The sequence below is a fragment of the Mustela nigripes genome, chromosome 5, assembly GCF_022355385.1.
Source record: "Mustela nigripes isolate SB6536 chromosome 5, MUSNIG.SB6536, whole genome shotgun sequence".
In the NCBI taxonomy this organism is placed as follows: Eukaryota; Metazoa; Chordata; class Mammalia; order Carnivora; family Mustelidae; genus Mustela; species Mustela nigripes.
The window spans coordinates 137,762,934-137,790,396 of record NC_081561.1 but is presented as its reverse complement, the minus strand read 5'-3'; the positions used below and the strand labels follow the sequence as shown (position 1 = coordinate 137,790,396).

The window sequence follows — 27,463 nt, the reverse complement described above, 5'->3', positions numbered from 1 at the left end:
TCTGACTTTTGATTTTGGCTCAGGTCATGATCTCAAAGTCAGGAGATGGAGCGCCAAGACTGGCTCTGCGCTGGGTGTGGAGCCTGCTTAAGATCCCCCCCGCAATAAAAATAATAAAATCTCCTAAAAATATCCTTTAAAAAATAGGGAACATACCCCAGAAATTCAATTCTTTTCTTTTTCCTGAATCCACAGACTTACAGAAGCACCTTCATGTGTAGCTAACAGAACTGGACTTGCATTAAGCAAGATCTTCCTCAAGAGACCAAACTCATCTCAACACAAATATCTCACATTAAAATATATTAAAATAATAATCCTAGATATAGTAGGCAAAGATTCTTGTCTGTACTAAATAAACCTCAACGTAAACACATATTCAAGTGTATGAGAGAAACCGCTAGAGAGAAACCACAGTGTTGGTTATAATCTGGCTATGATTATCTAAACGGAACTCCTTTAGGCTCTGCAGCCATCTGATACTGGTATTAATATTGAATAAGTATTTTGGATCTTTACCCATTCTCTTCCAAAGAAAGAAAATTCAAGCTGGATTCACTTTCAGATCTGCTATATAGACTGATTAAAGGATGAAAAATTAAGCTGAAATTCCATGTTCTAAAGACCAAAGTGAATGTCATTCAAGTGTATCTCCAACTGCAATTTTATCTGTACACTTGAGGCCTGTGATATGATGATTTCTGATAGTGGGAATGTTAGGAAAACCCCATGCACTTTATCCAAAATCTACCTACAGAATGGTATCTAGGATTACAACCAAGCAAGTAAAAGAATTTACTTAAGGAAAACTTGTTCATACAGCAATCAGGGTTATCCCTAAGGCTGTCAGATTATCTCTATTCCTCCCAAAAGACATGGAAATTCCATGTGCTTTGGAAACATACTAAGAAGCATAAGAATTAAGAAAGAATATAAGTATAGTTAAAGAGCAGACTAAACATAATATAATTCAATTATAGTTATTAGCAAACCTAAGGATTTCAGTATCTGGCTCAAGTCTTAAGCTACACTCATAGAAAAACAACTCTTTATCTATGTATGGTTGCACGTTACTAAATCAAATGACTTCACAGCTAATATTAGGCACATCAGATTACTAGATACTTGAATCAATGCAGAGTAGAGTCCGGCCAAGTTCCTAAGCAGACAAATTTCTGAAACTACTTTTATTTTTCTTGATATAAACAAAATGGCTCATTTCTGAGGGTGCTCAGCATTAAAAAGTCAACAAGACCACATGCACTGATTTCCATGCTCACCCATAATCTTAAAATATTTTATTCTAACATATTTGGATTACATAAACATGAAAGCTTGATGTAAAATTTCACCTTTTCATTTCAGAAAGAAACGTGGGTTAGCGAAGTACTAAATAATTCCTGCTCCTTTCTTAAACAATCTTTGTACTGGACTCTCACTAGCTTTACTTCCTCTGGGAAGTAAGTCAATATACTAATCCCAATTCCATTCTGAGTTCTTTTCAATTCGGTTTCCTTATAAAACCTCTTCCTCTAATATAATTAAATAACTGTCCCCTTAACATTTTTTAAATATAAAACTTAATATCTGAAACAAAAATTAACTGTGTTCAAAGGTCAAGTCTTAGCCTGTTTCTAGTAACAACTGAAAACAGTTTTATTGACAAGGTTCAAGTCAACCTAAATCAAATGGCAAAAGACAGAATTATTCCTTTTAACATTTCCACTGAGGACTCTCTTTCCTCTAAAGAGTTCAAATAAGGCCAAAATATAATTAGGGCATTATGACATCTATAAAATTAAAAGCAAATAAATAATTTTATCTTACTCCTGCTTTTGTTTTAAAAATATTTTAAAGATTTTTTTTTTAAATTTATTTATTTGACAGAGAGAGATCACAAGCAGGCAGAGAGGCAAGCAGAGAGAGAGGAGGAAGCAGGCTCCCTGCCGAGCAGAGAGCCCGATGTGGGACTTGATCCCAGGACCCTGAGAACATGACCGGAGCCGAAGGCAGCAGCTTAACCCTCTGAGCCACCCAGGCGCCCAATACTTTAAGAATTCACAACAAAACATTTAATTTACTAACTTATGCAAAATGAGACTCAAGTTTGGTAAACAGATGTGACTCCAGGCCAGTGAAGGCAGAGACAGGGAAATATCCCCAGTGTTCATGTAAAATAACACAGAATGTCACCTTAAGAAGTGAAAAACTGTACACTGCCAAGTGAGAGGAAGACATTAGAACCACTGCTTAAGAAAGGCATACCAGTTTAAATGGTCAAATCCTTCAGGACCAGGATGAAGAAGTTTCAGGTCTAATGTTAACTGGCTGTATGGAGAAATGTGGAAAATCTGGGACTTAGCCAGAGTCTGGGATAGTTTAATTATGTATCTGTCATAGTTGTGGTAAAAGTATATGTGTCTCTCAGGGGGAGGGAAATGTTGGTATACTCTCTGCATTTTTTACCTTGCTCTAGATAGAAAACAGACAAAAAACTAGAGTAATGTGGTACAAGAAGATAACAAAGTCCATTATTATGGGTAATAACGATGTTAACTCTTCTTAGGCTCCAGGTTCTTTCTATTGTGCAAGTTAAAGTTAAAAAGGCATCCTAAAATATGTGAGTCCCTCTCCTATGGCTTCAAAGATTTTTAATTACAGATGAAAGCTGTAAGATCAAAAAGATATGAGAAAACTGGAAGTAACGGTGCTTAGGCTTTAGCAATTCTGTTAGAGAAGTAAATTCCAGACTATATTATGCTTAGCAAGCAGAAGGTTGTAGGAATAATTACGGTGGCACAGAGGCATTGGGAATGCTACTAATTCTCATTTACTAGAGGGCTCAAGGGTGCACATCTGGCTATCTGAGCAGAAGTACCTGAGGGGTTTTCTTTCCTGGGCTAAATTCCAAAACCAGATAAATGTCTGCCTTTTTGTTTGTTTGTTTGATCATCACCCCAAGAGGTCTAATGCTTGGCATTTCAAAGATGTGCTCTTAGCGCATGATGAGCCAAACGTGCTATCTTTATTCCCATGAATCAGTCCTAGGCACTTTGGCTCAATGAAATAAAGTACTTCACTTTGAATTTATCAATTTGATAAGAAGATTAGAATAGTGGTTCATAAATTAGAACTGTCAAGAGTACGCCCATAAAGGAAAACGAGAAAAGAGAACAAAGGTCTCTGAACCGGAACAGAAAGCATCTTGTCAAAGGCCCGCAGGGCCACCGCCTGCCCTCCCTCCTGCACTCTCACCACTCACACCTCTGGCTCCTCTCCCAAGTCCTACTCAGCCTTAACTGACTTTTGGCAGCTTTGGACTCACCTGGTCCAAGAAAGCAGCTGAAGCAAATTCACAAGGTGAATCATAATACTGATGACATTTAGAGCACTGGTAGTAAGTGAGTACCTTTAGGCTGTAATAAATCAGAAGATGAATCAGAAATGACTTAGTGCTAGTACTTTTTTGTTGTTGTTTTTTAGCCAGCTGTCAAACTGTCAGAAATACTATTGCTTTTTCTTTCTTTTTTTTTTTTTTTTAAAGTAATCTCTACACCCAACAATGGGGCTCAAACTGACGACCTCAAGATCAAGAGTCACATGCTCACCCAACTGAGCCAGCCAGGTGCCCTAATACTATTGCTTTAAAAACTATATAGGTGGCTCTGTTGCTTGGTCTCATTCTGAGAATTTATTTAGTACTGAGTATACATTTAGTATCAGTTCCTGATTACTAGAGAATGTATAAAGAAGTCATATGTCTAATGAAGACGGAGTAGGCCCTGATAAGAAAACATCAGGCATCAAAGAACTAATTCCAAAAGAAACTCAAGTTTGGTAAACAGATGTGACTCAAAGCAGAGAAAGAAAAGATGGTTTTAAGTTGTCTGATTCCTGGGACGCCTGTGGGGCTCAGTCAGTTAAACACTGGCCTCTGGCTCAGGTCATGATCCCAGGATCCTGGAATGGAGTCCCACATTGAGCAGGAGCCTGCTTCTCCCCTGCCTACCCTTCCCCCTGCTTGTGCTTGCTCGCTCTCCCTCTCTCTCTCACTCACTGTGTCAAAGAAATAAAAAATCTTTAAAAAAAAGTTGACTCCTGAGAGAATAGTCAAATGCTATCACAAAAGATCAAAAGAAAAACTACATTTGCTGAAGGTTCTTTGAGAAGGTATATGATATAAATGTGTGTGTGTGTGTGTCTAATACAAAAGTGCATACAAACATACATGATGTATTTCCAATTATGAGCTGTATTAGGTTAGAAACGATCCGAAATATCAAATTAAAAAGGCAAAGAGCCGAGAGAGAAACAAATGTAAAGTCAGACTAACTCACTGAACAACAAAAATATTTATGAAGGAAAGTCCTGCCCGAGTCAGTGCTCTGTTGAAGGTGCCCGAGTAGAATACTTGATGACAAAGCCCACAAATGACACTGCTCTCCAATCACTTTCTTTTCCCATGAGACAAAATGACACTTAGAGGTACAGAAAGAAATGGAGAGCTATCTAAACTGCCAAGAATGGAGGGAAAAGTAGCAAAGTATTCCTTTGGAAAAACAAAATTATCCTTCAAAGGACTTAATGGCTAAACACAATTTATCAACCTCATTTAATTCTCTGAACCTAGATTATCATGACTATTTTCAGGATCTGGTTACACTATTCCTGTAACTCCAAAAATCCTTTCCATCTGATGTTTAGTGGTTTAGAAAGTCAAGGCCATAACCTTGTCTATAACCCTTCGATAGCTACAGGCTCATGAGATCTAAATGCCAGTGCCTTTAGTTTCCCCGGTGAACCCTCCATCAACACTTCTCCTTCATGCATGACCATTTCCAGATTCCCTACTTCTACTCTCAGGTAAATAGAATTGCTTTTGGAGTGAGGGAAGCTGTTTTTTTTCACCCTCTGAAAACTAATACTAATTTAGAAATTAACCTTAGCCTCCAACTCATTAAAATGTGAACCACTGATTTCACCTGCCCATAGTATGAAAGTCGTATCATGAAGAAAAGTTCAAATACACAGCTTCAATAAAACAAAGACTCTGCATAGTGATTTTAGGGGCAGGTATATTATGTACTTAGATCCTTCCATATCAAGTCCTACATCGTAGCTTTGGTCCAACAAATAAAATAACCAAGGTGGCAAAGAAAGATCAGAGCTGTGACATTTTAAGGGATTGCCCCATTCCAAAATCAGCTTTCTATATCAAGGTAACAATTAAATTTTACATCATCCCCTAAAGAGTCTAGCTGTTATCTTTTAAAGCTCTAATTTAAAAAAAATTACTGTTTCACATTTGAAAGAACAGATAATCACAGTTATTGTGGCATTTTGTGACTGCCAAGGGAAGCAAGATCCTTACTGTATCTTCTTAAATTGGCTACTATGGGTGACTGGACGTTCTGAAATTGGCAATAGTTAAGTAATTTTACTTCTCTCCCCAAATAGGTAATCTCCTGCATCTCAAATTTTATTTGACAGACTTAATTTGGGATAAAATGTTTTCAAGTTCTGTCATATAGGGAGACATAACAAATTTGAAAATTGTTTTTCTAAATGTGGTTTCCCATACAATGGATTGAGGCAGACACAATTTAAGGAAGTATTTAGTTTTATTTTCAGCGATTAACAACATTTTTTAGCATGAATATATTCATGGGGAAAAGTGTAGATTTTTTTTCCATTTCAAATGAGTCAGCATTTCTCAAGTCCCATGGGAAAAAATCTACTCTTAAAATGTGAATTCCTACTTTACTGAATTAAAAAAATCAGGAATACTATTTTTAACCACTAAATTATTACTATCTGGACATATTTAAACAATGAACCAAAGATAGGAAGCTTTCTAATTGTTCTTCCTGAAACTAGATCAGAGCCTTCTCTCCACGACAGGCAAGCCACTTGTGCCAGCAGGACACTTGCCACTGGCCTAATGCATCAGAAAAATACAGGAGGAGGAGAATTTAAAAAAAAAAAAAAAAAAAAAAAGCCTATAAAGCTCCAAAACCACACCAACTCCCATTCCCTGTCCTCTCCTCTCCTCCCCCATTCTGAATCTCCGTATCTGTACAAAGAGTCTCTTACTTGCAACTGACACATGTCCCAAAGTCTCCATTGGCCGTTACTGACAATTACAACAGTGAACACCTATGGAGTATGACATACCAGGCAGTGTTTTAAGTGTTTTGGTGTTCTTCAAATAAAAATCAAGAGAATGGTCCAAATTTCAGTAAAGTTACAGGGGCCTTTGTTAAGACATCTATTTGGTAAAGATCTATATATTCCTATGATTTGGAGTTCAGTCAATAAATACAAAGCGGATTTTACATGATCAAATACAAAGTCTGCTGGCTAATTCTATGAAAAAATAGAGAAATGTATTAAGGTTGTAATACTACATAAATAAAAATAGTGAACAAACTGGTCATTTACTTAGCAAATAAAAACCTAATCTCTTAAAAAACTCACCAAAATGGCAAAGTGATAGTCATATCACTTAAGGGAAAATGTTAATGAGTACACAAAGCAGAAAATGCTAATACTATTTTTAAAAAGATACAAACAAAAGTGAAATGGTAAACAGCAATTTTCAGGGTAGCTGTATATAATAAATGTTTTAAAAAACCTCCAATTTTCAAAGTCAATTTCCTAAATGCAAGGATAATTTGCAGTAAATAGATTCTTTGCTATCTAACAGTGTTGGATTTTCTTTGCAAATCCTTTTAGTTCAATATTACTAAAGAAATTAACTTTTATATTACAGGCATTAAAAATTCATCTAAAAAGCTAGGCAGTGCTGTGTTTAATGGCTTGCAATACTTGTATTAGGATTTAAATATGACTGTTATAACAACCAAATAATTTAAAAGTGGAATCCTATGAAGAATTCTATCTATAAAAATTCTATAAAGAATTCTATAAAGACTTTCTCACTCTAAAATGTGACTACCTTTCCTATTGTGTGTATTCTAAAATTTCCAAGGTTTATATAGATCTTAAATAGTTACAGAATTCAGTCATAGGCTGTTGTATGAATTGTGTCCTCCAAAAATACATGTTGAAGTCCTAACTCCCAGTACCTGAGAATGTGACCTTATTTGGAAATAGGGTCACTGCAGACATAACAGTTAAGAAGACATACTGAAGTAGGGTGGGTTCCTAGTCCAATATAACGGATGTCCCTTTAAGAGGAAAATTGAGACATACAAAGAGAGATGATATGAAGACACATGATGGAAGACCACTCGTCATTTAACAATAGAGGCAGAGCCTGAAGTGATGCACCTACAAGTCAAGAACACCAAGGACTGCTGAGAACTGCCAAAAATTTGGAAGAGGAAAGGAAGGATTCTCCTCTAGAGCCTTGAGAGAGACAGCATGACTCTGTTGACACCTTGATTTGGACTTCTAGCCTCTGGAACTGTGAGAGGTTAAGTTTCTGCTGTTCTAAGCCCCATGATTTTTAGTAATGTTGTTACAGCAGGACACTAATTACACCAATCATGAACTAAAACCTATCTTCCCAAAACAGCATCTTTTAGAGTAAAGCATAGCTTCAGAGTCAGCAAAACCTAAGGTCAAATACCTGTGCAAATAAAACCTGTGTAACCATGGACTTGAGTTTCCTTCTTCATTTGTAATAAAAAGAGGGAACAAATCCTACCAAACAATATGTTTCTGAATATAAATTATGTACAATGTCCACAACACAAAAGTCAAAAATGTTAAGTCTCACCGCCCCAAGCCTTTCCCTCCCTGTAATCAGAATGCATTTTAATCTGTGGTCATTTGGCTAACAACTCGGAAAATAGTATGATAAAAACAGAGGGTTATTAATAATTAAATATCATTAAGTAAATTTATCAAAAACACTGTCCTAAATTAAGTCCTGATGGTTCAACTACTTAGAAATCTCTAAATCCTTATCCTGGGTAAGACCACAATATCTAAGATGTCAGACTTTTCAGAACTTCTTGATATGGTAAATGCTACCGTCTCCTTCTTAAAAAAGGTTCAAAGTAATTTCAATTACCACAGAAAGATCAATTCTTAAACAATAGTTTATCCTTTATACTTTCAAAGGTTAATTTCATTCAACACAAGTCTTCTGACCTATTAATATTCTTATTAATATGCAAACTGACCCAAGTTCAGTAATAAACACAAGACTCCTGTTATTAAAAAGTCATTGTTCAAATACAGTAATTTTTTATTTCATATAACATAAGCAAAATTATAATAATTACCTTTGACAAGATTAGTAGAAATTGAAGTATAACTCACAATAAGCATGTTCTCCTGACATGTGAATGAGCCAGTAATATGGCCACAATGTTTAAAGTCATCTGAGGCCAGCACCATGACATGCTATGTGGATTAAACCTTATATGAACCTAAGTTTAATGATATGAACAGAAGACTCTGAAGAGAAAGAAAACCTAGAATCAGATTATACGGTCAAGTAAAGTAAAATCACTGCAAATCATCCACTGCCACCAAGACAACAGAGCTAGGCTCTCAAAACTACTTGAATTCAAGGGGTAAATAAAGACTAACACTGAATGCTTACTATGTGTACAGACAATTTTGCATATTTAATTTCATTCAAGCCATGGAATATTCCTAATGTGGGAGTTTTATACACAAGAAAACGGAGTATTAAGTTTGGGCTAATACATAACAGTGTATAAATGCCAAATTTTAGAAAAGATCTGCCAAAGCCATAACCTAAAATACAAATCTACAAATCTGCAAGCAATCACTGGCTCTGCTTTACATGTATGAAAACATTATAAAAAATAATAAGTTTTGATATTTTATTTGTGGGGAAAGCTGTAATCAAAAACAAAACTTATTTAGTATCAATGCAAACCTGCCCCCAAAATAGCATGTATTAGGAAAGTTAACAATGATTATCATGGTATAGCCTTAAAAAAACCCTAAATCCTGAAAAACAGAATCTAAGAAAATGAAGCTGATTGTTTAGTTATAGGAAAAGAAGATAGCCCGATATACTCTTACAACAGTGAAAACACAAGTTCAGTTTAGTGTTTACATGCAGCCTCACCCTACAAGGATAAGACTGACTGGCTGTTCAAGTTATGTTTCTCTGCACAAATTTATTTGCCTTTTAAAAAGAAGAAGAATTAATAGCTCGTGAGTCGCTGCCATGTAGGTAGTACACACGAATTTCTCAAAGTAATAAACCCGGGTTTCAATCTTTGCTCAAAGATTTACAAGCTGTGTGACCTTGGGAAGTGGCTTCAATCTGCGACAGGTTTCTCGTTAGTAAAATAGGTATTAGAAAAGTAATACTACAAGATTGTCATGAGGCTTTTCAGATAATAAAATTACTCCAGTTCTTCTCACACAGTACATATTAAATATTAGCTAATATTATTATCAGCAATTTAAAACGTGTAACCCTGCACATTAGTTATTAAGATTGGACAAACAGTAACGTGTCTGAAAGATATAGCCAGCAAATGTTAAAGACCGTTCTGAAGACCTAATGATAATGAAGTCTGTGACCTGTGTTAAAGCTCCGGCGTGGTTAGACTCTCCCTTCGCTCTTCCTGCTTCCTCAACTCGTCTTTTACAGAGAAGAAAATTTGTTTCATAGACTCAACGTGTTTAAATGTCAAAAATGACCTAAGAAATCACTAATCCACAGGCCAGCAAACTGCTTTCAACAAAGTTCTGTCCAACTGATAGTCCTCGTCTGAAATGAAGAGTCAAAAAGGAGGCTTGGAGTGCTATGACGAGAAGGTTTTGAGAATTCTGAGAACGGCAGGAAAAATAAGACAAAACAGTGATAGCTTCCCATGGAGGTTAGAGAGGGACAAACAACACAGGTCAACCAAATGCTACAGATCTGCCACTGCCACAAAAATGTAACAGACTCATTAAACTCATCTAGTTCTCATTAATCCTGGGCTCAAAGTCACAAGTTCCAAGTTTACTCTCTACCATAGTGAGCTCTGTGCGTCAGAGCTCCCTCCACTTACGTCTCGACAGGTCTTCTACTATCCGAAGCACCTAACACTTCTACCACATAAAGTTAGCCCATTAGCACAATTCTACGCCTTGACTTACTATGTATGGTTCACAAATTACTTAGAATATTCGTTCTACAGTGTGACTAGAACAAGTCTGAGTAATCAAGTGTACATACAGAATGAGAAGACCACCCTGAAAGAGCGGACGTTTAAGCAGAGGGGAAGAAAAATGTCTGAGCAAAGCTCATGCAAAATAAACCACTGATCTGCTTTAGTTTTTGATGCGCAACCCACACCTAAATCGTCCTACTAGTAACATTACGAGTCCTTGATAAATTTAATGCTCACAATTTTGTCCCAAAAGGGCCCTTTCTATAATCAAAGCATTTAACTCCATGATATCGAGTCAATTTTTCTTTAAGGTATCCTACAACAAAGTTTTACTTGAGTCAAAAACACTCCCTATAAAACCATCTCATATGCTTCCCTGCATCCCTTTGCTTTAATTCATTTTTAGATTTATGCTAAATGCCTTAATGAGTTTAAAACATCTGTGGTAATGACTTCGCTATTTTTTATTCATACTCCAACATCAATTGCCACCAATTAAGTATATATGCTTTATTGAAACACTAAACGTAATTTTTGGATCACCAAAGTATTTTACTTAAAAACTTCTTTAAGGACTCTTAGTACACGGTATATTAAGTATTTACATGTTTTAAATTATCTGAAGTGGTGGTATGTGAGGATCTAAAAAGTATATATACACCCAGGGAGTGGTATGTGTATATATGTACATGTGTATAAAAATATGTATTTTCCCCAGGGGATTCTGTCTTCATCTGTGGTGACATTCCCCCACCTCTTGATATTTTCAAATCGCTCCAACAGATGATTCTGTTATACATTTCTTGGCTGAGAATCACAGACAAAGAGTATTTAAAATTGCTTTCAGTATGTATGCCCCTATTTAAAGTAATCCCTCCCCAAGAAAACAATCTGAGACATTAATTTTGAATTCTAGTTCCAGAAAGCTTTGCTAAATCAAGGTTTAGCAAGTTTTTAAATCTCCCATTAAAAAGTAATAGTCTTTTTTTTTCTTCAGAAGTGGAAAAACAAAAATTATAGTGCCTAAAACTTATAGTTTAAAAGATGTTTTATATAAAACCACAGCATCCTCAATTAAGGAAACATTTATAATTCTCTGCCACACTGCAGTATTTGTGACTATTTTAATTTTGCCTATCTTAAAAATGAATATAAAGGTACTTGCTTCTCCTCTTCTACATCATGTAAAATATTTAGAGAAAAATGTTAATGTTTTCTTTCGCTGAAAGAGTTAAAAGCCCTTAGACATTTTATTAATATAGCACCCAATAAAGTAACGATAATAAAGGCACATAAGGTATAGCAAAATTATTTTTAATTGAATATTAAAATTTTTTTCTTTAAAGTTGTGCCCATCTAAAATATATACAATGACAAAAAACACCAAAATGTTCTTTAAATCACTGAATAAGGAATTGCGTATATAAAATTCATAATGAATACCGTATTTCTTTGATTCTAAGACACTTTACATTTTGACATTTCTGAATTAGACTGGGTCTTAAAATCATTGGCATGTCATACTGGAAACATTTTTTATTCCTGAACGGTGCTTCTCACAATCAATGGCACCTTAGATCTGACGAACTACGGTGTTTATAAAAAAATACTTTTTCAAATTAAAAGAGGTAACTATTTCTTTTTAAATGTAGCAAAACTGACCCACCCCCTCAAAAAACCTTAAATGTGTATCTCCATAAACTATAATCTTTTATATGTCTGAAAATGGCCAATAAATTTAATGAGGCAACTAAATTATCAGGACAAAAGAAAGTCTACTAAGAATATAGAAGCTTAAATAATGAACAAATTTTATCAATTAAATGTTATATGAGGTCATTTTCAGAATTTAAAAGCAAGTAATTTTATACTATTCCATTTTCCAATTTTAAGCATTTGTCCATCTCATGTATTGAAATAAACCTGGCGTACCACCTATACTTTGCTACAAATACTGATTGCTGTGCTATAAAATAAATTTCTAACTGCAATATAAATGATCAAAGTGCATTATATTTATGCTATAAATAGAAGCCAATGTTTAATGAAATGTTTAAAGACAAAAAAAATTTAAAAAGTAGTATCTACTAAAACTATACAAATATCTCAGAGAGTCCTATCATTCTCTAACATATCACAAATCAAAACATTATTAATTTGGTGGCTAATGGAGATACTGCCTGCAGCACGTCAAACAATTTTATTGAAGTGATTAGGTTACTCCTTGCATATTTCTAATGGCTAGCATTCTAGTGACTGTACTGGGATCAAAAGCATTAAAAACATGATCGGTCTTGCGTAGAACTTAAAGTAAGATAATTAACTTCTCTCCATTATTTTAAAAAATGGTGAATGTAAATATCAACTTTGGAATTTCAGTATAAGGATGAATAATATCCTTTCACTTAAATACTATACTACAAAATAAGAACTAAGTGAGAACAAGTACACATAATTTTTTTCAACTATTTTCAGTGTCACACACTCCCAAGATGGGATTCTACAGTACTGACAACTGATTAGGTTAACTTTTACCACCAGAATCTTCAAAGCAGTGCAATACTTGGATATATTTTGTTTTCAAGTTTGCACATGAAGGCCCAACAGTGATAAAAAACTTGGGATCAAAGGTCATTAAAAAGTCTTACATTTTTATTGCTACTTAATCCAAGTGAATGTCACTTAATTTTAATAATAGTAAATGCAACTAAAGTAGTTTGAAATCCCAGTCAATACAAGCTCCTTAAGGACAAAGCTAATCATTCCTGAACATTAATACTCTGTACCAACATCACAGTTTTTCCTGTTTTCCTAAGGAAAAGACTGAAACCAATTCAAATTACTAGACTGAATTACCATAGAAATAAACACCCAATTTCCACTCGTACCCACTTTTTCATGTAACAAAACAAATAATGTACTATATCTGTTCAGAACCTCTAAGAAGAAATGGCTTGATTTTTTGGCCAGGAACCATCCATAAAGCTCTTACAGCTCTTTACACCATCAAGAGGTAAGCAAAAGCAATCCAATTTTAAATAGCTGGTGTGTTCTATCATTACTCTGGGCAGGCTTGAAAAACGTAGCTTAAGAATTTTAGAGCAACAGAGCAAAAGATGAATAGTTGGGAATGCATAGGGAACAAAAATGTCTATTCATAGGACCAAATGAAAGTCTTCATTAGGAACCAAAAAAACCCAATGTTTTTATATATTTGTATATATATGTAAAACCCAAAGGAAAACAAACAGCAAATAAATGAAAATTAAAAGCAAAAATAAATAAATAAATAGAAAACCAATCCCCAATTTTCCTGCTGCTCAGTTTACCTTGGAGGCTAATCTTAACAGTATTACCCAGCGCCTACAAAACACATGGTGGACACTTTGTTCCTGATATATATAATATTTTTAAATCCACCAACACCTGTATACATTCTTTGCAATTAAGAAATTCACTTCAGGCAAGTGACCAATTAAGTACTTTAGTACTAGCACTATCTAGGCAGAATAGCAAATATAATGTGAAACAAAGCAATGCAAGCATTCATGTGAATTTTGGCTCCATGCTAACTCTGGCTTCATGCCTAACTACATTAAAACAGAACTGCCAAACGGCCAATGCATTTCTTTACAATCATTCTTATTTTACCTTCATAAAGGCTAAGAGTTTTGACTACAAGCATTGTCAACCAGCCAAATTTCTCTAATATTCTATCTGATTTTGAAAGAATATTTTATTATCTAAACTATTAACTATTTTTCTCTGTATGTACATGAAGACACACAGAGAAACAGAAAAATCTATATATGACTTACACAATAAATATATACAGATATTACATACATACTAATGAGACTGCATGATTTTTATATCAAAGTACATGTTTTTCCACCACACAGTTCTTCATTGTTGTTATTAAGAGTAATAAAAAACTTCTGCAACTACTAAGCACATGCTGCTAATGATCCAGGGTTTTAAGAATTTGTAGATTAAAAAAATACAATTCCTAGAACACTGTTATCAAACAAGTAAGTTTTATTGGCATCTAAAAACAAAATTCACCCAACAATGAAAGGTACTTTAATATTTATGTTGTTTTCTTTTTTTTTTTTTTTTTTTTCTTTTTTACTCACTGCAGTATGAGGAACAAATCACAAACACTTACTTTGGAGAAACAGAGACCATAGTGTAGATTTTACAAAATCACTTTTTAAAATCTCTGTATTGTGCTCCTCAAATATCTAGAGCCAGTCTTTGCATAAAATATCACAGCTTTGTCTATTACCTTAAAATTCTGCAGCAGCCTAAAGATATGGATAAGATATACCACCACTTGCTATTTTGAAATATATCTATTACCATATCCAACCTAATGGTAATATCTAAAAAATTCTTTCTTCCATAGGAAGTCTCTGACAAGCTGTTATTCATTTCCTTGAAGTTAAAAGAATCTGGGGGCAACATTTATATTTTATCAGAAAAATAAAAAAATGTTTACCTACCATGTTCATATTAAGAACAATGTCTATACAAGTCAGTTGTACAATTATTTTAAGAGAAAGGTGAACATGAACATCAGATTAACTTAATTCTGGCAGACAAAAGTGAACTATGGTCCAGTCAGCCATTAATCTATTACAGAGAGATGACAACTTTACAAAAGGTATCTTTTACCTACTGAGTGATGATTATGTCCCCTCAGTTTCTGTGCTTTCTACCACTGGTTCACTTTCTATATCAGCAACTGTGTCACTCTTCTCCTTGTTTATTTCACTTGAAGATGTCAGTTTTTCATAAAGTTCAGGATCATTCTGTACTGGTAAAGGTGGTGGCTGGGCATGTCTCTCAGTATTTTCACCATTAACCTGAGGCACGTTATCACCTTTTCGTTGAGAAGTGGCCCCTTCAAAAAAATCAAAAACCCGAGGATGAGGAGGGGGGACCCAGGTGTTCTGAATTCTATCTCGTCCAAGACGGTTTCCATTAATTTCTCTGCAGAAATCAAAATCTCTGTCATCCCTATCCCTTTGCCTCTCCCAGGGTCTTCTGCGGTCATCAAAATCTCTGTGAACTTCTTGTCCAAATCCTCTGTTCCAAGGACCACTTCTAGGATCAAATCGATAGCTTCCAGACCGAAATCTACCTCTTTCTTCATGTAAGCCTTTTGGACCACCATAGACAGGTAGAACCCGATGTTCTCTCTCATCAAAATCTCTATGCCCCCAGGGCTTCTCTGGATTAAAGCCAAAGTGGTCTCTTCGACCAAGATGATCTATGCCTGGCCTTACAAGATTCTCTCTAATATCGACTGGAGGTCTTCCAAAATGATCCCTACCATCTAATGGAGGCCTTCCAGGACCTTCTCTTGGATCTATAGGCCGTCCAACAACTTCCCTAACATCCACTGGGGGAGGTCTACTAATGCTTTCCCTGGCTTCAATGGGAGGAAACCGGTAATCTCTATCTCCTTCCTGTTGAATGTTATCATTCCCAAGTGGTATCCTTTTTTCTGGATTAGTAACATTGTCTACACTTTGTCTTCCAGGAACTAGAAAAGGTCTTTCTGGCTGACTAAAAATATCTCCTGGAGGAAAAGGACCACGGGGTGGTGGATGAAGAGGTGAGTCCAGTACCGATGGGGGAGGGATTCCCCGTTGGGGTGGAATTCCAGGCTGTATTAAAGGGAATCTGGGTCCAGGTGTCTGTGGCATTAGTCCTGGACGAATGTCTAACATTGGCATTGCAGGCATCCTTTGATTAGAGAGATTTAAAGGGGGTAAGTTTTGAGGCCCAGCTGGTGGTTGTGTTCCCAAAAGTCCAGCGGCATTTGGAACATTTGGTGGCTGTACTCCTATAAGTCCAGAATTATTAGGGATATTTGGGGGGAGCACTCCCAAAAGTCCAGAACTACTTGACACAGTTGGTGGCTGTAGTCCCAAAATTCCAGAGTTATTTAGAATATTTGGTGGCTGGGCTCCAATCATCCCAGAACTACTGGAAACATTAGATGGTCGGATTCCAATAATTTCAGAATTACTCGATACATTTGGTCTTTGGACTCCCAGAATTCCAGAATTGCTTGTCACATTTGGTGGCTGTCCTCCTAACATTGCAGGGCTACTTGGAATATCATTTGGAATCACTAAAACAGAAAGAGAAAAAATAACACACAAAAAATCATTCTGGTATAAAAGGAAACTATATTTGTAATTACTAATGCTATAATTCGTCAGCCTAGAGTTAATCAACGACGTGTATCCCAGAAGAATCAAGACACATTAGATATTAAAAGTTAAAACTATTAATACCATGCATCATAAAATTTAAATATTAAAACGCAAGTGGGGTGTTACCTAAAAATCTTCACATGGAACATTAAAATTAAGGAAAAATGTCAGATATTAGAGTAATTCTCCATCTTTAACAAAGATATTTCTAAAGCACAAACAAATTTTAATATACTAACAGTGGTGCCATGAAAGAGGACATGCTACTTTCAAATATATTTATCTTTTAGACCTAGTTGGAGAGTATCGGGTAGAAGTTATTCATATGCCATTCTTATCTTTCATTCTTATCTTTAAGCATACATATTTCTTGCACTTGTATTTTCATACCAACACATTAAAGCAGTCCCAATAGATGCAAAAAAGAGGGGGTACAGATCTAAAAAGAAAGGTGCCAAAATCTATTGCTATCCTGAACAAAATGCCAACTTTTTTTGAGGACAAATTCTAGGAAATAGTGATCTCTTTTTAAACACTGCAACATTGCAATACTGGTGCAGTGGTTACAGTTCATCTCAGAATTAAACACCAATATAGAGAGGCAGTGCTTATGATTTAACTATGTATTTCTGGGGAATTTATTGGTTTTACCTGATCTGGTATTTTCGCCAGAAGGAATCTGGTGGTCTATAAGATGAGGTACTTTTTCTTCAGGCTCTCCTTGTTTAGTTGGAGGATTAAAAACATTTCCGGCTGGCAGAATGGAAGTAGCAAGATTGCTGGCAACAGAACCACCCGGTAAAACAAGACCACCAAATCCAACATCTTTCACAGTTTCTGGAGTCATGGATAATGGCGGCTGCACTAAAGCTGTTTAAAGAGGGAGAAAATATATTTCAGATTTAATTAGGCAAGCAATTCATGTGCTAAGTTAAAAATATTAAGCATGACCAACAATGGCCTTCCAAAGTTTTAATGCCTTCCTGTCCTCTCTCTCCAACTGTCTGGTAAGACTACTCAGTTACCATGACACACATGAATTCTCTTCTGGCACCTCTATTTTATTTATAATGAAAATGAACTTTTACAGTTTGTTTCATTTATTGGTATCTATTACCTAGCACAGTATATAATAAATGATGCTCAAAATGACAAGTCATCAGAAGAGGCTAAATTACATTTAGAGAGCTTTATTTTTTTTAAATAAGGAAAACAATAATTTTTGGAAAGAGTTTCATAAAAAATGTTTGGTAAAATAAAGACCAGGACTTACAACAAAAATTCCAATAATAAAAAAAATCATAATTTACGAAAATGTCAGTACATGAAATTCTGAATATACAGAAATGATTCATGCGGACTGACAGACACATACAGTAATACAAATCTACTCAAATCCCCTGAAATTATAATGTACTAGGATCCTTACATTCACTACTTCTTGTCAAATGAGGTTAGAAACCCATCACATTAAGAAGAGGTAAAGGAGACTACAAATAAAAAAGTATAACCCTTCCATTTTAAAGAAATGAGTAGAAAACCCAGCTGTTAAAAAACCACCAGAGGAATATAAAATCACAAACCATCAGAATTTTTAGTTCAGTTTATGTCACAATACAGTTACATCATGTACTTGGGAATTTTAAGAACTGTTTTACCCTCATATTTAATTCCAACTTACCTGGACACACTGTTAGCACATAACAGAGCTATAAAATAGGAGTAAAACCATCTGAGATCATGTATGGGAATTATGAGAATTAAACAAGACAGTGGAAGCACCTAGGAGAGTACCTGACACATGGCTGTATGTCTCTTTCTCTATTCAACTGATCCCAGATTTTCTAAAATGAATAAACTAAAGAAATAATTGGGAGGTAAACTCTAGGATGAATCTCTGTGAATGCTGAATTCAGAAATGGCTTCTGAAAACTTTTCTAATTTTTAGGAAGAATAAAGTATTCTTCCTAATGAACCAAAAATAACAAAAGAGAAGGCCCCTAATCCCATATGAACACAAAAGTAGAGAAGAGTTTACAAGGAACATGGATTATGTTGTCAAGAGGTCAGTTCTCTGTTACACACACTGTCCTTAAAATAAAGTCCTTTGAACCAATATTGGGACAGAAAGCTACTAAGTTCTCCAAAAACTGATGATGTCATCTCGAAAGGATAGAGAAGCAACTATGAAAGGTCTTGCTGTCTAGAGATAAAACAAACAACTTCAAAAAGAAAAGTGAATGCAACTGCTCGAAAGTGAAACTCTTACTCCATAAACACTAAAGAAAATGAAGGAGAAAGAGATGAAAAAGAGAGGACGAGAAAGAGGAAGAGAAATAAGAAAAAACCTCTTCCCCTTCGGTCACCGGGTATCACTGGAAATACCTATGGAATTAAACTCATTATGCTGAAAAATGGCAGAGACAAGAACTTAGCATCTACCATGGTTCTCCTGTACAAATGTACCTCAAGATCTAAATACTACTAGCTGGTAAAAGAAAGGTTTTTTTAAACAGAAAAATTCTAGGTAAGAAATGTGGAAAAATCAAAAAATTCAGAAGACTGGCACTTTGCAACTAAAGGAAAGAGATTAAAAAGCAATAATGATCAATGGATGGAGCCATCAGACGAAAATTTGAAGGGAAACGTTTTTAGTGCCGAGGTTCTGTTAACGGAATGCCCTGATCCGTCTTACCACCACTGTTGCTAAAAATGTTGAAGCACATTCAAAGCACACCTTTGGTACGAAAAAACTTACTCTGTACAGAAAAATCAGAAGACAGAGGAACAAATCTGATGCCACAAAGAAAAAAACCAAATTGATTGGAATCTAGCATACAGAAGTGACTGTTTCTTCACAAATCAAAGACACAAAAGATGAAAAAAGAAAGGGACATTTCAGCAATACTGCTCTATACTAAGACATTTAATACACAATACAAACCAACCACACAACTCTTTGGGGACTCTGAATTGTGACTAAAACCAATTGTAAATGCCATTTTGAGACAACACAGCAAATCTGAATACAGAAGGACTGTCCTATAATAATGTTAATTTTTTCAAAATCACTTAATGAAAAAATTTGTCTATAATTTTTATAATAAAAAAGTAATAATTCATAAGAGTGAGCGTTAATAAGTTAACACTACCATGAATAAAGAAAATTCCCCAAGCAGAAAACTCACATGTTGGTACTACTGGTGGAATGGTGGGCGGTGGTACAACAGGTGGTGGAACTGGAGGTGGCATGAAACCTACACGGGGAAAAAAAGACCAAAAATAAAATAGCAGAAAAGTTACTTCTTTCCACTCCAAGATTTCAACATCTATAAATGAAATTCTATATTCTTGAAAAGTCTTCCATTACTATGACCTTATATTTGTGAATATATTTTCCATCTAAAAGATCACTTCTAGGGGTGCCTGGATGGCTCAGCTGGTTGGGCAGCTGATTCTTGATTTTGGCTGGGGTCATGTTCTTGGGGTGGAGGGATCAAACCCTGCATCTGGCTCCGCACTCAGCAGGGAGTCTGCTTAAGATTCTCTCACCCTCTCCTTCTGCCCCACACTCATGCACACACTTCTCTCTAAAATAAAGAAATCTGTTTTAAAAAGTCACTTTTATAAACACTACATTATATTTGACCTTAAGTAAGCTAAGTGAAGCACAGAGATCCTTATCATGATCATGTCCTATTTATCTACTCATGTGTGTAAGTCCTGTCACACTCTCTATGATGTGATAAAGTCAAAGTTTATTAAGAACCAGGCAACTCGTTTTGTATGTTAGGCACAATGATTGCATGGGGAGTTAAATACTATATGTTATGCTGTTGATAACACTATATGCAATAATGTCATCTGTAAAATGTGCTACTGTATTTCTTTGATTTATATGCCATCTACTAGATCAAAATATTTTCATTAACCTTGGATGTTACTATATTATTTTTTGAGCACTGAAATAAACCTTCAACTTAATACTATTTAATAATTTTAAATGTCAAGTGATCAAACTATAAACCAGTTTCCTTGCATTTTTAAGATCAGAACTACCATTAAATTTAATTTAAAAACCGTGGCTAAAGGGGCACCTGCATGGCTCAGTCGGTTAAGCACCTGACTTCTGATCTTGGTGCAAGTCATGTTCTCATGGGTTGTAAGACCAAGCCCCACGTCAGGCTCCATGCTCTGCAGGGAGTCTGCTTGAACATTCTCTCCCTCTGCCCCTCCCCAGGGTTCCCTCTTCCCCCACCAAATAAAACTTTGAAGAAAAATAACAAAAAACGCCCACAACAAACCAGTGGCTAAAAATAACAGAAAAATAAAGATAATTCAACAAATGAATGCTAGGCAATGACTTTACAAAGTCCATGTGGTATGGTTTTTGAAATAATTCTTTAAAAATTATCTTCTGAAAGAGTGCCTGGGTGGTGGAGTTAGTTAAACACCCGACCCCTGGTTCTGGCTCAGATCACGATCTCAAGATTTTAAGATCACCACATCCACATCCAGTTTTGCACTCCATGCGCAGAATCCTTGAGTCTTTCTCCCTCACTTCCTCTGCCCCTCCCCCAGCTCTCTCTCTTTCTAAAATTAATCTTAAAAATTATCTTCTGAAAAATTTTAATTCAGATCCCACATTTTCATTGATTCCGTATCTGACAAGAGTAATTTCCCAATCTTTAACATGTAAGATAAAATAAGTTCTGCATCAATTTCAAATTATGTATTTAATTACAATGTGAAAATTTTGTTGTAAGACAAATAAATTACAACCATTCTGAGATAAGGTTGACAGTTTTTATGAATTCTGTTCAATTGGTAAGAACTTAAACAGAAATCAAAATACTTTTCTTCTTACAATATGTGAAGAGTTCATGAAGTTCAAGGAAAGATAAATATAGCTTTGAAAAACAATTTCTATCATTTGATCCCTGTGCCTCTCCCTCATTCTTCTAACCTCCCACGGTCTAAAACTTAAGAGTTCCATCCCTAAGCTATACAAGCTATTATTTATATTTAATTGATGTATGTTCAGTAATCTATAGCTTCTAAACTAGAAATGCTGACTCAATGAACTTTTATCAAAAATTTATAAGGTCAAAAAAAGTATTACAAATTCAATCAGCATTTTTAGATAGATTATAATTTCTTATGTCGAAATGAAAACTATGATTTTTAGGAGGAAAAGTCCGTATATAAATTTAATGCATACTTCCTGATGAATGGGTGATAACCACAGAGAATTCTGATAAGAAAAATTCAACATAAATTTTAAATTATTTTAAAAGTATTTCAATGCTTTTACAGGATTCCATTTTTTTCTCTGTCGGTGCTGGTCCTTCAACCACCTGGGAACTTGTCAGAAATATAACTGTCTTGCCCCACCTCAGGTTAGTAAAGCAAAAGGAAGCCAGGCCCAGCACTTTGTTTTTACTGTGCCCTCCAAGTCATCCCTATGTACGCTAAGATTTGAAAACTGATCACCTATAGCATCTTAACCTGGAAACATAACAATCTGGAGGACACTGTGGAGCGCCTGGCTGGCTCAGTCGACAGAACATGTAACTTGATTTTGTGGTTATGAGTTCAAGCCCCACACTGGGTGTAGGGTTTATTTAAGGAAAATAAATTAAAAATTTTTTTTTCTAAATGCATGAATGAATGATATTCTAAGTAGAGTACACATAGGATGAAAATTCCTGGAGTGCCTGGGTGGCCCAGTCAGTTAAGCATCTGCCTTCAGCTCAGGCCAACATCTCAGGGGCCTGGGATCGAGCCCCATGTTGGACTCCCTGATCAGTGGGGAGCCTGCTTCTCTCCCTTTCCACTGCCCCCACCTCCACCGCTCATGTTCTTTCTCTCTCTCAAGTAAATAAAATAAAATTAAAAGATGAAAATTTCTTACCAGGAGGTGGCTGTGAAGGGTTGAAACTCGCTCGCAGAAAAGGTGGTGGAGGGATTGGACTGAATCCAGGAGGAGGAACCGGCATTGAGACAGGAAATGCTGGTGGGACTAGACTAACTGCAGGCACCGCTGGCGCTACTGGAATCTTTTATGAATAGAAAATAAAAAGTCCATAATCACTTTATCCATCGGCAATGATTACATCTTAGAACAACTAAAGATAAACAATTTCTATTTCTTTCTAAGAGAGATAACAAATACCATTATATTAAGTTGTTTTGTTATTTTCCTTCTTGCATACTTATAATTGACTCTAACTTGGGGTATAAGCAAGGCAGTATTATTCAAAAGACAGTATACACGGAGACTGAAATCTTACATTAAAATGACATAAAGTAATGGGCATCTGCCTGAATAGTGAGTATCATGATCAACTTTAAACTGTCACCTCCCACTAAGTTTGTAATACCCAGCTATGGTATGCAACCTAACCATGAGGAAACATGTCAGTAACTGTTTTAAAATGGTGGGATTTTCTACTCCTAGCAAAGGTATTTTCTACTCATCCTAGGGACAATAATTCCTAAATATTTACTTGTACTCTGGGTGTACCTCTTTCCTAAATTTCATATTGTCAATGGTCTATTCAACTTCATTGTCTGAAAAACACTCCAAACATCACTTATACAAAATTGAACTCCCAAATGTCTTTCCCATTCTCAGTTAAGGATAGCTTTGTCTTTCCAATTTCTCAAACCAAAAACCTTACCTCTTCTCTTTCTCACAAAAGTCTCATCATGCCACAAAATCAACACACCATCACGTAACCCCTAATTATCTGACCATTTCCCATTCTCTCCACTGCCATCAGTCTGTGTATCAGTCCACCATTAGCTCTCATCTGGATTGCTGCAACTGTCTCTTCACTGGTCTCCCTACTTTCATTAATGCCCACTAGTCTATTCTCAAAATAGCAGCTAGTGCGATCCTTTAAAACCAGATCTTTTAAAACCTTTAAAGCCAGATCAAGTCACTCCTTTCTTCGAATTCCTCCAATAATGCTCCATCTCAGAGTGAAAACCAAAGTCCTTCTAGAAGTCTCCCTCCCACTAAGCTGACTCTCATTCACTACACTTCTAGCCTATTTACTATTCCTGGAACACACCAAATACACTCCTGGCCTAGGGCCACCTTTGCACTGGCTGTTCCCTCTGCATGGAGCGCTCTTCCTCAGGTAGCCACATGGTTAATTCCCTCAGCAACTCTGAGTCGTCACCCAAATGTCACATTCTCGAGTGTGCTCTGACCATTTTATTCACAATCATAAGCACTTATCCAGGCACTCCTAATAACCCTCATAGTCTCTCTTCCTTCCACAGTATCTCACAAAATTACTTCTTTTACATTTTCTATCTCCCCTCTTGAAAACAAAAGCTACATACGGACAGGGGTTTGCATGATTTTCTTTCCACTAATGTAGCCTTATCCCAGGTACCTTGAACAGTGAATGTCATAGCAGCAGACCATGAATACTTGTACAATAAATAAGCATTTACATATAAATGACACCATTAAAAAAAAAATTTTTCCCCAAAATTATTTGACAAAACTAATTTATTCTATTTTGGACAACTTCCTTCAAGTTTTATAAAGTAAATACAGGAGTAAAAACAGAAATGTAAGACAACACATTAACAATAACAAAACACCCAGCACTAACCTGTAACATAGCAACAGGTGGAGGAAAAACCTCTGCCTGGGTTGTGACCACTGTCTCTTTTTCAACTGGAGTTGGGCTCTGAGTTGTCTGGACCGTCTCTTTAACGGGTTCTGAGCTTTTCACAGTTTCCCACTCTAAACAAAATATTTGGAAATTGATTTCCTCTGGATTGGTGCAAAGTGCAAAATTTTCATTTTATTTCTACATATACATTTATTTCATCGCCACATCTTCATCTACCTTGGCAGATCTTTAAGATGTGTCCACAACTATAGGTGCCAGCTAAGTCTGATGAGAATACTAAGGAGTCCAAAGAAGCATAACACATGCCACAAATGAAAGATACTAAAATAATTAGAAGATATCATAGATATTATCTCAAAGGCTATCTGATATAGGAGGACCAAATCTTACCCTATATTGTGTCACAAGGTACAAGGGGAGACCGACAAGGAAAAGTATTAACCCAATTAAGAAAAATCTTTCTGAAAACACAACTATGCAAAAATAGAACAAAGAAGCTCTTGGTTCTTCTAATGGCTCTCCACCGCCCTCAGAGTAAAGATCAAAAGTCATTATAATGACTACTAAGACTATAATATGACTCTGTCTTCTGTACACCTGACTTTATCTCCTACTCCTCATTCCTCGCTAACTTTGCTCAAATCATACTGGTCTCATAATTTTTTAACAGACTTTGCACATACTGTTCCCTCTCTTTAGAATGCTTTCTCCAGAGAGCTGTACGTCTCACTCCTTCAAATATCACTCTCTCCATTACATCTTCTTCACGTAAAACTGCAACAGCTCCACACCCATACTGTCCTCTTTTCCCTGATTTTTCTTCTTAGAACTTAGCAACCTAGAAATATTATAGAGTTTATCCATTTTGTTTATTGTCTGTTTCTTTCCACTGGAAACACAGGTTGGCAAACTTTCCCTATACTAAGTATTTTAGACTTTCCAGGCACATGTTCTCTGTTGCAACTATTCAATTGCTGCTGGAAAAAAAAGTCATAAAATATAAAGTATTATAAACCATACAACTGAGTATGGTTTCAATGAAACCCTATAGAAGAGCTTGCAGTCAGGATTTGACCCATGGGCTATTGACTGTCAACCTCTGTACTACAATGAGCACTCCAGGAGAGGAAGGATTTTTGTCTGTCTCACTGATATAATCCCAGTTCCTAAAATCATGGCTGGCAAACAATAGGAACTAAAGTACGTACTGAATGAGTAAGTGTTTAAGAGAAACATGAATAAAAAAATAAAAAATAAAAAGACTGACAAGAAGAAAAGCACTGAAAAAATGTTTGAAAATATTTGCACTGGCCTAAAAATGAATATATACTGAAAATTAGCTAGCTTACTTTGGTAGAAGAGCTAAGATGTGAAGAAATAAGCTATTTCAATTATTTTCAATTATTCATTTCAATTATTTTCTAAGTATCCATTTTAAGATTTCTTCTGGTTATAAATGCTAACTATTTTGTCAATTTATAACTGGTATTTTTATTTTATTTTATTTTTTTGTCAGAAAGAGCGAGCACAGGCAGACAGAGTGGCAGGGAGAGGCAGAGGGTGAAGCAGGCTCCCCGCTGAGCAAGGAGCCCGATATGGGACTCTATCCCAGGACGCTGGGATCACGACCCAAGCGGAAGGCAGCCTCTCAACCAACTGAGCCACCCAGGCGTCCCTATAACTGGTATTTTTAAAAATAAAAACACAAATTTAAAGAAACAGGCCAGATGATCATTTGGTTCTAAGCATTCTAGAACTGCATGAACCGGAAGTACAGCTCTCTAAACTAAGATTCTATTCCTGCCATTCACCACATGGATACTAACCAAAATAATTTTCTTTGAAGTCCTTCAAAGAAACTTCTTACGTTCCCAGTTCTTATTTACACTCAAGTAACTGAAATATTTAATTTAAAAGTCTCCACAGGAATGCCTGGGTGGCTCAGTTATTAAGCATGAGCCCAGAGTCCTGGGACTGAGCCTGCATCCGGCTCCCTGCTTTGCAGGAAGCCTGCTTCTCCCTCTCCTACTCCCCCTGCTTGTGTTCCCTCTCTTGCTCTCTCTGTCAAATTAAAAGAAAAAAAGTCTCCATATATATAACTCTTTCTCTGAAACAGCAGAACTCTAAAAGACATACAGGAAAAATGCTACATTTACAGACTTCTAAAACACTATACTTTGACATTTAGGAAATAAGACACATTAAGCCTATATACCGGAAATGGCAGTGTTTTGTTTTTCTTTTCCTCTTTTTGGGGCATAGAATCCAGAAATAAAATAAGCACAGTTCACCTTATCATGCACAACTCTCATCAATTACAACTTTTTAAGCCTAGTTTTTTTAAACAACAAAACTACCCTTAGTGTTCTTACCAGTATTTACAGTTTCCTGGTCAATCATGCCTCCTTCTGCAAAACCTTCCAAGTCATCCACTTTAACTTTCTCCCATGGTATATATGTAACTCCAAGATCCACATCCCAGAATTGTTTATATTCTGTTTTTACACCTTTGTTTAAAGCCCAAGCAATCTATTAGGAATGAAGAGAAGAAAACAGAAAGTTCAGGTATACAGTTAAAAACCAGATAAAATTATATGCAAACAATATAAATACAAATAAAATTATTTGGACAAGGACGCCTGGGTAGCTAAGTTGGTTAAGCAGCTGCCTTCACTTTGGGTCATGATCCTAGTGTCCTAGGATCGACCTCCTCATCAGGCTCCTGCTTGGCAGGGAGTCTGCTTCTCCCTCTGACTCTGCCTGCCACTTTGCCTGTCTGTGCACTCTGTCTCTCTCTGACAAATAAATAAAATCTTTAGGGCGCCTGGGTGGCTCAGTGGGTTAAGCCGCTGCCTTCGGCTCAGGTCATGATCTCAGGGTCCTGGGATCGAGTCCCGCATCAGGCTCTCTGCTCAACAGGGAGCCTGCTTCCTCCTCTCTCTCTCTCTGCCTGACTCTCTGCCTACTTGTGATCTCTCTGTCAAATAAATAAATAAAATCTTTAAAAAAAAAAAAAAACTTAAAAAAAATAATTAGCTAACAAGCAAAGCATCACTTGATGCTAGAAAAATAAGAGTAGCCAAGTTTTTCCGTGTATCTCCTGTTTTTGTTTTTAAAATAAAGCCTGCATTAGATAGCAACAGCATTTATAACATGGTATTTATTTCCACTTTTTACTAAAACTAAAAAACACACTTCCAAAACAATCCAAATCTACTTTTCACCATAAAAATGTCAACCTACATTAGTAATAATTAGAGTAGTTGTCATAATTTAAACAGTATCTTGGTAGTCCTGGAAAGGAGACACTTCACACAGAGGAAACTCTCTGCCATGAAACGACAAAACACTGTCTACCTTGGAAGTTGTTTTTTTTTTAATTTTTAATTCAGTTGCAGAAACTGACAAAATAAATCAAGTGCAGAAATAAAATGTAAATTAGTCACAAGAAGTAAAA

General features: G+C 35.8%; 1 protein-coding gene across 9 annotated transcripts in view; it reads right to left on the bottom strand.

Moving 5' to 3' along the window:
* Nucleotides 1-27,463, bottom strand: part of SCAF8 (SR-related CTD associated factor 8) — a 222,286-nt gene that overhangs the window by 120,093 nt on the left and 74,730 nt on the right. For 6 of the 9 annotated variants that reach the window (XR_009404528.1, XR_009404529.1, XR_009404531.1 and 3 more), the window contains exons 16-21: nucleotides 26,379-26,535; nucleotides 23,983-24,116; nucleotides 22,263-22,407; nucleotides 19,537-19,605; nucleotides 17,000-17,218; nucleotides 14,796-16,263 (exon numbers count right to left, since the gene is read on the bottom strand). Coding sequence is in view for 4 of the 9 variants with exons in the window: in XM_059401318.1 (XP_059257301.1) it covers nucleotides 14,810-16,263; nucleotides 17,000-17,218; nucleotides 19,537-19,605; nucleotides 22,263-22,407; nucleotides 23,983-24,116; nucleotides 26,379-26,535 (2,178 nt within the window). In the remaining 5 variants the exon portion in view is untranslated. Of the gene's footprint in view, nucleotides 1-14,138; nucleotides 16,264-16,999; nucleotides 17,219-19,536; nucleotides 19,606-22,262; nucleotides 22,408-23,982; nucleotides 24,117-26,378; nucleotides 26,536-27,463 lie in introns of those variants that run through there. The other 3 variants (XM_059401321.1, XM_059401322.1, XM_059401320.1) reach the window with 1 other exon arrangement.